General features: G+C 38.8%; 1 protein-coding gene across 1 annotated transcript in view; it reads left to right on the top strand.

Moving 5' to 3' along the window:
- The window catches only part of LOC150088255 (intermembrane lipid transfer protein VPS13A-like), a 3009916-nt gene that overhangs the window by 2877056 nt on the left and 118507 nt on the right, over positions 1-14353 (top strand). Inside the window, exon 76 of the mRNA XM_090370087.1 lies at positions 3044-3110. Within this exon, the coding sequence (XP_090226213.1) occupies positions 3044-3110 (67 nt within the window). The remainder of the gene's footprint in view (positions 1-3043; positions 3111-14353) is intronic.

Consider the following 14353-nt stretch of genomic DNA (forward strand, 5'->3'; position numbering starts at 1 on the left):
TTAATGAATAAACAGTGGATACATAACAAACGCTATGAGAATTGCCTATAGTATGATGATAGGAGGTATCACATGTAATTTTAAATAAATAATTAACAATGCTGAGCAAAATAGCATTAGTAGAGGCATTTGATGCAAGAAAGCAAGCTTATGCAGCATCAGCCAAAAAAAAAAAAAAAAGAAACCACTTCCACTTCACCCCTCTGTTCGTTCAAAATACCTGTCCAGCTGAGCCTTAAACTTATTTAGGCTATCGACTTCCACGACAAGGGATGGAAGTCTGTTCCACCAACCAACCACCCGCTGGCTAAAGGCAAATTTCCGCACGTCTATCCTACATCTGTCTTTCCTCAATTTGAATTTATGCCCTCTCACATGATTATTCTGAGCAAGAGGAAGAATTCCATCAGCATTGAGCATGCTCAAACCATTCAAGGCTTTGAACACCTCTATCAGATTACCTCGCCAGTGCCTAGTCTCCAGACACTGTAATTTGCAAAACTTAAGCCTTTCTTCGTAAGAGCAACCCTTTGTTCCATTCACTAATCTTGTTACCCTTCTCTGTACTCGCTCCAGCAGCTCTACATCCTTATTGAAATGAGGCCTCCAGACCTGTGTACAGTACTCAAGGTGTGGCCTCACCATTGCCTGATCCAAGGGAATAATCACCTCCCTATCGCTGCTAGAAACATTCCTGTATATCATTGATAAGACACCATGAGTTACTCTTGCAGCCTGTCTGCACTGTCCAGAGAACTTCATATCTGCCTGCACAATTACCCCAGATCCTTTTCATTCTCTACCACTGTCAGTGTACTCTACTACCACAGAGTTGATACATTGCTCTGGGGTTACTGTTTCCCATGTGTAATCTTTACATTTGTCCATGTTAAACTTCATTTGCCACCTCTCAGCCCATCTGCTCAACCTTTCCAGATCCTGTTGCAGCAGCATAGTGTCAGTAGTGTCCTTGACAACCCTGCCTACCTTTGTATCGTCTGCAAACTTGGACATTAAGCTTTATATACCATCATAAATATCATTTATGAATACAGAAAACAATAATGGACCCAACACTGAGCCCTGAGGGACTCCACTAATAACATTAGCCAACGACGAGCAGTGTCCATTGATTACCACTCTCTGTCTTCTCCCCCTCAGCCATCCCTTTATCCACAGCACCAATTTGCCTCCAATGTCACACTGCTCCAATTTGTGCAGCAGTCTTGAATGTGCAACAGCATCAAAAGCCTTTCTAAGATCCAAGTATATAATATCAAAGTTCAAAGTTTAATATCAAATATCAAATATAATATATAATATCACAGGTCTATTCCCTGCATCCAGTTCCTTTGTGACTGCATCATAGTATCCAATCAAATTGGTCAGGCAAGACTTCCCCTTAACAAAACCATGCTGTGTCCGAGCTATAACTGAAGTCTTGCCTAAATGATCCTGCAGTGCTTCTTTAACTAGTGCCTCCATTAATTTTCATAGAACAGAAGTTAAACTCACAGGTCTATAATTACTTGTGTCAGCATTTGATCCTCTTTTGTGAGTTGGGATCACATTTGCACATCTCCAGTCTGTGGGTACCTCACCAGAGTCGAAAGAAGCTCTCATAATTATGGCTAAGGGTTTGCTTACTTCCTTTGCTGCCTCCTTTAATATAACTGGATAGATCCCATCCACCCCTGGTGCCTTTCTTGTGTTTATCTTCAAAAATTTCTCCTCCACTTTACTCTCAGTTATTACAAGATTCTCTGGCTTACTGCTAGAGTTGAATACACCTCTGGCTTTCCCCTCGCTAAATAACTCCTCATGTGTGAATGTCGATGCAAAATATTCATTCAGTTTGTTAGCTACCTGAGCAGGATCATCAATAGTTGACCCATCGATATCAAGTGGTCCAATCTGATTCATCCCCTTCCTTCTAGATATTACATAAGTAAAGAATTCTTTGCTGTTTTTTTTTTGCATCACTTGCCAAAGATTTCTCATAATCTGCCTTTGCCTGCCTCACCTCCTTTGTAACTTGGTTACAGATCAACTTGTATCTATCATAGGCTTCTGTGTCATGTGTTAATTTGTACGTATACCATGCATGTTTCTTCTCTGCCATATGCCTCATCAGTTCATCTGACATCCATTTAGGCCTAAACCTTGAACAATATTTCTTGGTTGGTATGTAAAGCCTAGTAGCTTCCAAGATAAGTTCTTTGAATGCTTCCCATTTTGCATTTGCTGTTGGTAACATCATCAGTTGGTCCCACTGTATAGAATTTAAATACTGTCTCAGTCCATCGTAGTCGCCTTTACGAAAGCAATAACCCTTCCCTTAACCCTTTACCCCTAATGGTAGTTACCTCTTTGAGTAAATCCCACTTCAGCACACTGTGATCACTGCCACCTAGTGGTTCATTTATCTGCAGATTCTTAATGCATGAAGAATCACTGCTGATAATCAAATCAAGAGTATTCCTCCCTCTAGTTGCCTCCCGAACATGCTGATGTAGAAAACAATCATCCAATCCAGATATTGACCTTCCAGTCAATATCTGGGAAATTAAAATCTCCCATTATAAGACTCTCTGATTTACTGGCCCACTCTATTTCCCTGTACAGTTTCTTATTATACTCATCAGAGTCATTAGGCCTATAGCACACTCCTACTCTCAATTTTGATCTCCCAATGCTTATGTCACACCAAACTGACTCGACACTGCACTGTCCAGCGATGTCCACTGGCTTCACTTCCTTGGATTTTATGTATTTCTTAACTAATAGCATAACCCCTCCTCCCTTCCTATCCAGTCTATCCTTTCTGTAGAAAATAGAAGAAACCCATTAGTTTTCATAACTTGTATTGATTAAGACTTTTAGAATTGTCCCACTTATACATAAATTCTTAATTTATCAACGTATTATGCAAATTAAATTGCAATTTAATTTGCAAAATACAGGAAACAATGTTCACTTTTATGTTTCTTTGTACTATTAATTGTATATAAGTTGTTATATACTGTGTTGCTTTTCTCTGCAGAGCTGCTGAAATGGGAGAAGATGTAGTTGTTAGATTAAGGCTACCACGATTCATAAATCCAACACTGGTAAATATATGTATATATATCTTTATATGTGATAAAAAAAAAAATTATGTGTGCTTCATAGTTCATAACTATTTTTGTTATTAACTCTGACACATCTGTACCATCCCTTCAAATGAATGCAGCTTTATCAGAAGTACCCCTTTTTAATAACCCCAAAATAGGCAAAATATTGTTTAAAGCTATTCACTTTTAATATTAATTTATATAATTTAGGACTGCTGGTGTCATTCAAACTGTTTTAGATTTAGCAAAGAAATTTGTTTGAAACTGTTATACATTTTAATACATATACTATTCTTTATTTTAATATAATTGTGTATGTAACTATGAATATTGCAGTTTTTTATTTTGAAAACATTGATTTTTAAATAAGTTTTTTAAATAAAGCACCACAGGGCACTTTATACATAGGTATTTCCACTTGTGTTACTGTTATGTTGAAATTGATGCAAATTAGTTAGTAAAGGCATACGATGCAAGAAAGCAAGCTTATGCAGCATCAGCCAAAAAAAAAACCCTCCCATTTCACCCCTCCATTCAGTCCAAATGCCTGTCCAGCTCAGCCTTAAATTTATTTAGGCTATCAACTTCCACAACAAAAGACGAAAGTCTGTTCCACCCATCAACCATCCGCTGGCTAAAGGAAAACTTCCACACATCTATTCTACAACTGTCTTTCTTCAATTTGAATCTATGCACCCTCAAGTTCTTAATCTGAGCAAGAGGAAGAATCCCATCAGCATTCAGATGTTCAACCCATTTAAGGCCTTATACACCTCAATCAGATCACCTCGCAGGCATCTACTCCCTAGGTGCTGCAAGTTGCAGAACTTAAGCCTTTCTTAGTAAGAGCATCCCTTTGTTCCTCTCATAAATCTTGTTGCCCTTCTTTGTACTCGTTCTAGCAACCCAAAATCCTTCCTAAAATGAGGCCTCGAGACCTGTACACAGTACTCTAGGTGTGGCCTGACCATTGCCATGTACAACAGAATAATCACCTCCCTTTTCGCTGCGGGACGCCTCCGTAGCCAGGTGGGAAGGAGCAGCAGTGCGTAGAAGATGCGGAAAGGTCAGGGAATGACCACCGCATATCCCAGAGCAATATGGCCTTCATTGCTAATGCTCCTAAAAACCAAAACAACAAACAAAAACAACCCTTTCCCTGCTAGCAAAATTCCTATATATATATATATATCATTGACAAGGCTCCATGCTCTTAATGATTAATAAAGGAAGAAACATGTGAAGCTTCATTCGTTACATCATCCAAGGCCTTTGTCCAACCTTCGAATACATACCAGAGACATTACGAGTAATGACTCGCACTAGAAATGTCTGCAGGCATCTCCACGATGTCTTTTGTGATGATGTCATGATGTCCTTTGACTTTGTATTGAAAGTAGATCTTGTAACAACCATTGTTAAGGTAAAATTTGAACTTAAAAAAATTACAAAATTTAAGTTTACAATATATTACAGATTTTAAATTTTGAAAAAGTATTACAGAAATTGAACTGCTAACCAGGGTCTTGCAAAGGTACTTGAGAGTCTGGATGCAAAAGGGATTAAGGGGCCTCGTTTATTTATGTTGAGACTTTGATGGCTCCCTCGATTGGGGGTCCCTGGATCAGGGGCCCTGGTGCTACGCATCCAGTGCACCCCCATTTGCACAGCCCTGCTGTTAACAAAACTTTATCCATTAGTGAAGTTAAATTTAAGTTACCAAATTTATCAGAAAGAATCTAACTAAGCAAAACTACTTTTCAAAAGTTAAGGATTAAATTTTCAAAATATTGTAGAAATTAATTTCACAAAATTACTGAAATAAGATTTAAAAATTACAGAAATTAAATTTAAACAAAAATTTTGTCTACCAGACAACTGATGTTAATCCCCTTCAGGAGCCAAATTGAAACATGTCTGCTCTCTTCGACTGCCTACAGCAAAAGATTGTCAGTTTAGTGTGAAACTAGAAAAACTAAAATGATAGTAGAGTCTCCTATAGACCAAATGACCGTTATGAATATAATGAACAGATATATACAGAAAAATGGACTGGGCCAGTAAATTAGCATTAGCATTAGTAGAGGCATTTGATGCAAGAAAGCAAGCTTATGCAGCATCAGCCAAAAAAAAAAAAAAAAAAACCCACTTCCACTTCACCCCTCTGTTCATTCAAAATACCTGTCCAGCTGAGCCTTAAACTTATTTAGGCTATCAACCTCCACCACAAGGGATGGCAGTCTGTTCCACCAACCAACCACCCGCTGGCTAAAGGCAAATTTCCGCACGTCTATCCTACATCTGTCTTTCCTCAATTTGAATTTATGCCCTCTCAGGTGATTTTTCTGAGCTAGAGGAAGAATCCCATCAGCATTGAGCATGCTTAAACCATTCAAGGCTTTATACACCTCTATCAGATCACCTCGCTGGTGCCTAGTCTCCAGACACTGTAATTTGCAAAACTTTCTTCGTAAGAGCACCCCTTTGTTCCATTCACTAATCTTGTTGCCCTTCACTGTACTCGTTCCAGCAGCTCTACATCCTTCTTGAAATGAGGCCTCCAGACCTGTATACAGTACTCTAGGTGTGGCCTGACCATTGCCTTGTACAATGGAATAATCACCTCCTTATCCCTGCTGGAAAAATTCCTGTATATCATTGACAATACTCCATGAGCTACTCTTGCAGCCCGTCTGCAGTGCTCAGAGAACTTTATATCTGCCTGCACAATCACCCCCAAGTCCCTTTCATTCTCTACCACTGTCAGTGTAGTACCACAGAGTTGATACGTTGCTCTGGGGTTGCTGTTTCCCATGTGTAGTACTTTACATTTGTCAATGTTAAACTTCATTTGCCACCTCTCAGCCCATCTGCTCAACCTTTCCAGATCCTGTTGCAGCAGTGTAGTGTCAGTAGTGTCCTTGACAACCCTGCCAACCTTTGTATCATCTGCAAACTTGGACATTAAGCTTGATATACCATCATCAATATCATTTATAAATACAGAAAACAATAATGGACCCAACACTGAGCCCTGAGGGACTCCACTAATAACATTAGTCCACGATGAGCAGTGTCCATTGATTACCACTCTCTGTCTTCTCCCACTCAACCACCCCTTTATCCATAGCAGCAATTTGCCTTCAATGTCACAATGCTCCAATTTGTGTAGCAGTCTTCCATGTGCAACAGTATCAAAAGCCTTTCTAAGATCCAAGTATATAATATCAAAGTTATTCCCTGCATCCAGTTCTTTTGTGACTGCATCATAGTATCCAATCAAGTTGGTCAGGCAAGACTTCCCCTTAACAAAACCATGCTGTGTCTGAGCTATAACTGAAGTCTTGTCTAAATGATCCTGCAGTGCTTCTTTAACCAGTGCCTCCATTAATTTTCCTGGAACAGAAGTTAAGCTCACAGGTCTATAGTTACTTGTGTCAGCCTTTGATCCTCCTTTGTGAATTGGGGTCACATTTGCACATTTCCAGTCTATGGGTACCTCCCCTGAGTCCAAGGAAGCTCTCATAATTATGGCTAAGGGTTTGCTTACTTCCTTTGCTGCCTCCTTTAATATAACTGGATAGATCCCATCCACACCGGGTGCCTTTCTTGTGTTTATCTTCAACAGTTTCTCCTCCACTTTACTCCCAGTTATTTCAAGATTCTGTAGCTTACGGCTAGAGTTGAATACACCTCTGGCATTCCCCTTGCTGAATAACTCCTCATGTGTGAATGTCGATGCAAAATATTCATTTAGTTTGTTAGCTACCTGAGCAGGATCATCAACAGTTGACCCATCAATATCAGGTGGACCAATCTGATTCATCCCCTTCCTTCTAGAGTTTACATAAGTAAAGAACTCTTTGCTGTTTTTCTTTGCATCCCTTGCCAAGGATTTCTCGTAATCTGCCTTCGCCTGCCTAACCTCCTTTGTAACTTGGTTGCATATCAACTTGTATCTATCATAGGCTTCTGTGTCATGTGTTAATTTGTAAGTATCCCATGCATTTTTCTTCTCTGCCATATGCCTCATTAGTTCATCTGACATCCATTTTGGCCTAAACTTTGAACAATATTTCTTAGTTGGTATGTAAAGCCTAGTAGCTTCCAAGATACGTTCTTTGAATGCTTCCCATTTTGAATTTGCTGTTGGTAACATCATCAGTTGGTCCCACTGTATAGAATTTAAATACTGTCTCAGTCCATCGTAGTCGCCTTTACGGAAGCAATAACCCTTCCCTTTACCCCTAATGGTAGTTACCTCTTTCAGTAAATCCCACTTCAGCACACTGTGATCACTGCCACCTAGTGGTTCATTTATCTGCAGATTCTTAATGCATGAAGAATCACTGCTGATAATCAAATCAAGAGTATTACTCCCTCTAGTTGCCTCCTGAACATGCTGATGTAGAAAACAATCATCCAATAAATCCACAAAAGCCCTGCTAGTGTGTGAGTAACCAGCCCCCAAATTCCAGTCAATATCTGGGAAATTAAAATCTCCCATTATAAGACTCTCTGATTTACTAGCCCACTCTATTTCCCTGTACAGTTCCTTATTATACTCATCAGAGTCATTAGGCCTATAGCACACTCCTACTCTCAATTTTGATCTCCCAATGCTTATGTCACACCAAACTGACTCAACACTGCACTGTCCAGCGATGTCGACTGGCTTCACTTCCTTGGTTTTTATGTGTTTCTTAACTAATAGCATAACCCCTCCCCCCTTCCTATCCTGTCTATCCTTTCTGTAGACGTTGTACTCCCCAAATTGCAGTTCTGCATCCCTTATATCTGAGTGACACCACGTCTCTGATATCCCAACAATATCTGCCTTTGATGTTTTGAGCAATACCTCAAATTCATCAAATTTATTTACTAAACTCCTAGCATCGGTGTACACGCAAGTATACCTGCACCTGTTTCTATTCTTAGCCACCCTAACACAACCCACGTGTTTACTTGTACCGCAATGGCTCCCAGCAGTCTCTGAAATACCATGCATCTTGTTTTTCAGGCTTCTGCTCATTCTAATAGAAGCAGTGCAAGAATCTCTTTCACCTCTGCCAGTGGCTACTGTCAATCTATTGGTCTTTGTCTCCCCCCAAGCTAGCAGTTTTCCGACCCACCTAACACTGCCTCGATAGCATCAGCAAATATTCTTGCACCCTTTCTATTTAAGTGTATCCCATCCCTGTAGAAGCAATCTCTCCTGTTAACAAGTACAGTCCAGGCTGAAAAAAATTCTACCCCTTGAGCCTTGCACAATCTTTCCATGGCCGAATTGATCGACAAGGCTCTCATCATATACTGCTCTCTTCGACTGCCTATAGCAAAAGATTGAGTCAGTTTAGTGTGAAACTAGAAAAACTAAAATGATAGTAGAGTCTCCTATAGACCAAATGACCGTTATGAATATAATGAACAGATATATACAGAAAAATGGACTGGGCCAGTAAATCATAATATCTACAATGGGAAACTTTTACTTTCTGGATATTGACTGGAAATTGTGGATTGTTTACATGCACAGTAAGAAGTATTCTGGATTATGCGATGACTGCTTTCTACAGCAGTACATTAGAGAGGCAGCAGAAGAAAACAATACTCTTAATTTGATTATAACAGTGACCCTTCACATATAAGAATATCCAGGTAAAGGAACCACTTGGTGACATTGATCATAATGTAATGTATTAATGTGGGAAAACTACTGTAAAGGGGAAAGGGAAGCAATTTTGCTTTCACGACTACATTGGTCTTAGTTTTTAAATTCCTTTCAGTGGTGTCAATTAATGATGTTACCAACTGAAAATTCTAAATGGGAAGCATTTTGGAAAGCAATCATATAAGCTACTAAGATTTTTATACCAACTAAAAGATATTATTTGACACCTAAATGGGCGTCAAACTGTGGAGACTATTGGCAGAGAAGAAAAATGTGTGGGATGATTATAAATATGTTTTATTATATGTTTTGCATATGTGCATATGCATGTAAATGCATATAAAATGAATATTACTAGCAACACTGCAATTATTATTAATGTAATAATTTTCAGGCATTAAACTTTGAAATGTGATTTCAGTCCTTAAAAACATCACAATATTACAATAACATTAGTATGGGAAAACATGTCAGTGGTCATTGTCGTCTTCTTCTTTTTCCATTAAGCTTGATGTGTCTCCAGATGATGTGTCTCCAGATTTCTGATGTGTCTCCAGATTTTTCTGTTTTTTGCCACCTGTCATTATCCATCCTATTTATATATTTTTCTCATTCTTTTTTTTTTTTTTTTTTCATTATATATCCATTCATTAATATGTTTCATCAATTCGAGGTTGGCATTCGAGGTGAGCGGACGCGCTTAGACAGGGCTCCTCAGTTAAGTGGTTTACTTTTGGATAGTGCTTTTAAATATTTGATTTATTTAGATATTGTTGGATTATTTTGTTATAGGTTTTCCTGTAACTGTTTGATTTTAATAATATTATAGATATAATTTTTTAAAGTTACTTTCATTGATATTTATTTAATTTTATAATGGTAGTTACGAGATCTGCCTTAAACACGTCACAGGGTATCGTGACTCACACGGAAATAGCAGATGGCGATTTACGGGTGAGTCATGATTTAATCCGTTGTGGAACCTGTGGAATGTTTTCCAAGGTCGACCTGGTGACTAATCCTAGCTCACCTGGGGATTCTTTTCTTTGTGATCGATGTAAGGAGTGCACCGATCTTAAATTACAATTTGGTGCACTGAGGGAACAATTTGAGTCCCTGAAAAAACGAGTGCTTGCCCTCGAAAATAATGCATCTGGGAGCTCGTCAGGGACTCAAAACTCCAGCAATCTACCAAGTGATGCACACCCGATTCGAGCCTCAAAACAGAAAAACCAAGTGCAAACTACCCTGGTTAGAAAGGACATTGTATTATTAGGAGACGCCATTGTCAGGGAAACGGGGAATATTTTTTGTAATAAAGATAGGTGGAGGAGAACCAGGGTATGTCTGCCGGGAGCAACTATTGATGATGTCACCAACAGACTGTCAGATTTTAAAGGGGGTAAAGAAAATATTATTATTCATGTGGGGACAAACGATATTAAACGTACACGATCTGACGATTTGTTGGAAAAATACAGAACCATGCTGAGGAAATGTCGCGAGCTAGGCCATAATGTCTATGTGTCTGCAATTCCGCCCAGACACGATAGGAGGGATTATATGTTAAGAGCCTTGTGGATTAACTCAAGACTTGAAGGAATCTGCAAGGCTTTAGGGGGTAAATTTCTATCAGCATGGCCCACACTTGTAGGTAGAAGGAATTTGTTTTGTAGAGACGGGATACACTTAAACAAAGGTGGTGCAAAGGTTTTTGCCAGTATTATTGAGGATACCTTAAAGGTTCAGGGAAACTGCTAGTTAGGGGGGATGTGGGTAATACTGACACGCGTTTATCTGATAATATTGGTCAAAGTAACTCTTGCACATACCTCAAGAGTTCTTATCTGTTACCCCAACTGGACGTATTATCTAGATGTTCTGGGGGCACAAACGTTTCACGTGCGCGGGTAGCTAATGCGAGGGAAGAGAGCCTAAAAAACTTCAAGGGTTGTGTTAGGGTTGTTAAATATACAAGAACAGTAAATCTTAATTGTTTATACAGTAACGTTAGAAGTGTCGTCAATAAAATGAGCGAATTCGAACTGCTGGTTAAAACAAGTAACGCGGACATAATAGGGCTTACAGAGACGTGGTGCCACCCGGAAATTGGGGATGATGAATTTCAGTACGGCTTGTATAATGTATTTAGGAAGGATAGGTTAGATAGAAGGGGTGGTGGGGTAATGCTTCTTATCAGAAGCAGCCTGAGTGCGACGATAGCTTTCCCGGATTCAGACGTTTCACATGCTAGTATAGAGTCTGTATGGTGTGAGATAGTTGGAAACAAAGGTATAATGCGAGTAGGAGTAATCTACAGACCAGGTGATTGTGAAGATTATGACAAAAGCCTCTACATGCAAATGGAATGGGCAAGTAAGCGTCAATGCCTTATTATGGGTGATTTCAATCTGCCTCTAATTGATTGGAGTAAATGGGAAGGAAACTCGACATGGGGAACAAAATTTTTAAATCAACTAGATGACTGTTATTTGTATCAACATGTCAGGGAAAATACTAGAGAAAAGAGTATCCTAGACCTCATCATCACACATGAATCAGATGACATAACAGGGCTGACAGTAGAGGAACCAGTAGCAGGAAGTGATCACGGAGTTCTACGGTGGATGATGACGAGAGAGGTAGCAGAAGTAAAAGGCAAAGGAATGGGTTTTAATTTCAGAAAAGGAAATTACGATGCCTTAAGGTACTACATGGCCTCTATTAACTGGGTAGATATCGCGCAGAGAATGAATACAATTGAACTGTGGTACGCTTTTAAAACATTAATCACAGATGCCTTGAATGCGTATATACCATTAAAAAAATACTCCACGAGGAGGGTTCCAAGTTGGATGACTAGTGAAGTTGCCGCATTACTTGAGCAGAAAAAGGTGGCATGGAAAGGTTACAGAACAACAAAAAGTACTGAAGCCTATAACAGCTACAAGGTGATGTGTAATAGAGCCACAGAAAAGGTTCGACAGGCAAAGGCAGTTTATGAGAAATCACTAGCAAACAGAGCAAAGAGGGGGGATAAAGAATTCTTCACATATATAAATGCCAAGAAGAGCAGGACAAACCAGATCGGACCTTTATGTAAGGGAAAGGGGATAGTAATAAATACACCAGCTGCCGTTGCAGATGAACTCAACAGTTATTTTGCATCGATATTTACAAATGAAAAGCCTTTTGTGGCAAAGGGAAATTGTGGGAGCGAAGTTAAAAAATATGTAATTAATGATATTGAAATTTCGCAAGATTATTTAATGAAAAAACTTTCGAGCCTACAGACCAGTAAGGCTCCTGGAGTTGATGGAATATACCCTATAATCTTAAGAGAGGCGGCAAGCGAGTGCATTGAACCATTGAGGCTAATTATGCGAGCATCATTAGACTCTGGGGAGATTCCCCTGGATTGGAAAAGTGCAAATGTATCTCCCATACATAAGGGTGGCTCTAAAAGTGAAGTTGGAAATTATCGACCTGTCAGTCTGACTTCAGTAGTAGGGAAAATCATGGAGGCAATGATCAAGGGTGGAATTCAGGATCATTTGGATCGAATTGAAATTCTCAAGGATACTCAGCATGGTTTCGTAAAGGGAAAATCATGTTTAACAAATCTGGTTCGCTATTTCGAAAGGGTCACTCACGAGCTGGATTTAGGGAATAATTTCGACATTGTTTATTTAGATTTCAGCAAAGCTTTTGACTCAGTCCCACATGAGCGGTTGCTTTATAAGCTGGAACAGGTTGGAATCACTGGGAAAATCCTTAGATGGATAGAAGGATGGCTTCAGGGCAGGAGGCAGAGGGTTGTGATAAATGGCTATTCCTCAGATTGGGTTGATGTAAGAAGTGGGGTTCCCCAAGGATCAGTATTAGGACCACTGTTGTTTTTAATTTTCATAAACGACATTGATGAAGGGATAGAGGGCGTGATGTCTAAATTTGCAGATGATGTTAAAATTGGGAGAGTAGTTAATGATCACTGTCAAGCTGAGCTTCTTCAGAGAGACCTAGATAGACTTCAGGAATGGTCAGAAAAATGGCAGCTGTGCTTTAATCCAACAAAGTGTAAGGTATTACACCTGGGAAACAGTAATCCCCAAAAAACTTATTCACTTGGTGGAGTTCAACTAAACCCAGTACTGGAGGAAAGGGACTTGGGTGTTACGATACGGTCAGACATGAAATTCTCTGAGCATTGTAAACAGGTTGCAAGGAAGGCCCATGGTGTCCTATCAATGATCTATCGAACTTTTGCAAGTAGAGATAGGGACGTGATAATCCCATTATATAAGGCTTATGTTAGACCACACTTGGAATACTGTGTTCAAGTATGGAGACCGCACCTGAAGAAAGACATCGAGCTTCTTGAAAGGGTGCAAAGAAGGGTAACTCGCCTGGTGAGATCGGCAAAAGGGCGTCCGTATGAAGAAAGACTTCGAATATGTGGGTTGCAGAGTTTGGAAACTAGACACCTTAGAGGAGATTTGATTGAGGTGTTTAAGGCTCTGAGAGGCATCAGTAAAATGAATGAGGACAAAATTTTCAAGATTATAAATGATGCTAGAACTAGGGGACATAAATTCAAGTTACGGGGGGAAATGTTTAGATTGGATTGCAGGAAGTTCTATTTTAGCCAGCGAGTTATAAATTATTGGAATAAGTTGCCTTCATGGGTGGTAGAGGCCGACAGTTTGGGGAAATTCAAAGGTCATCTGGATAGTACTTTCGGGTAAGGGAAGCACATAGGATGATAGGTTTAATTTCCTTTTTATTTATTTTTTATTTTATTAATTATTATTATTTAGTTATTTATTTTTATTTTTTTGTTTTTATCATTGTTTTGTTCGGATTTATTATTTTTTTTAATTTTATTTTATTTTATTTATTTATTTTTTTTTTTTTTTTTTTGGCTGGTGCAGCATAAGCCATAGGCTTTCTTGCACCATGCGGCCGTTACTAATACTAATACTAATGTTTTTTTTTTTACAATGTTTCCTGATTTCCTCACTTTTAACTTCCATGTCAATGGCGTTTTACTTTAATTCTTATGCCGCCAATAATGTTGGATGAGAGGATATTCTTTTAATGTATAACATAAGTTCAAGTTCAAGCTTTTGTTCAAAATGCTGAAAATCTTTCTGCTGCTAAAGTTATGGAATCGTGAATCACCAGTTGTGGAGAGTTACTTCACAGATGGCAGTATTCTCTTTTGTTGTCTGTGAAAAGAATGTTCCGTGTAGAAAAAAAATTCAGCTTGATCAACATGGGAGAACAACATCACACATTTTTGCAAAAATAGAAGAAGGTAGGAAAAACTGCCAGGTAAGTTTCTTTTAACCAAGCTGTGTACCTCAAGTACATGGTTTGGTTAAAATGAATGATCTGGCATATGACAAAAGAAAAGAGAAAAATTACTTTTCAAAGGATCTGTCTCACTTTGGTAAGCAGCAGTATACCTTTCAATAAGTTAAAAAAATCCAGTTATCAAATGATTTTTTGAAAAAAAATTATATAAATCAAAACATTCCATGTATGTTTGAGGAAGAATTATCTTAAG

The sequence above is a fragment of the Mastigoproctus giganteus genome, chromosome 3, assembly GCF_048544385.1.
Source record: "Mastigoproctus giganteus isolate SK-2022 chromosome 3, ASM4854438v1, whole genome shotgun sequence".
NCBI classification, from domain to species: domain Eukaryota; kingdom Metazoa; phylum Arthropoda; class Arachnida; order Uropygi; family Thelyphonidae; genus Mastigoproctus; species Mastigoproctus giganteus.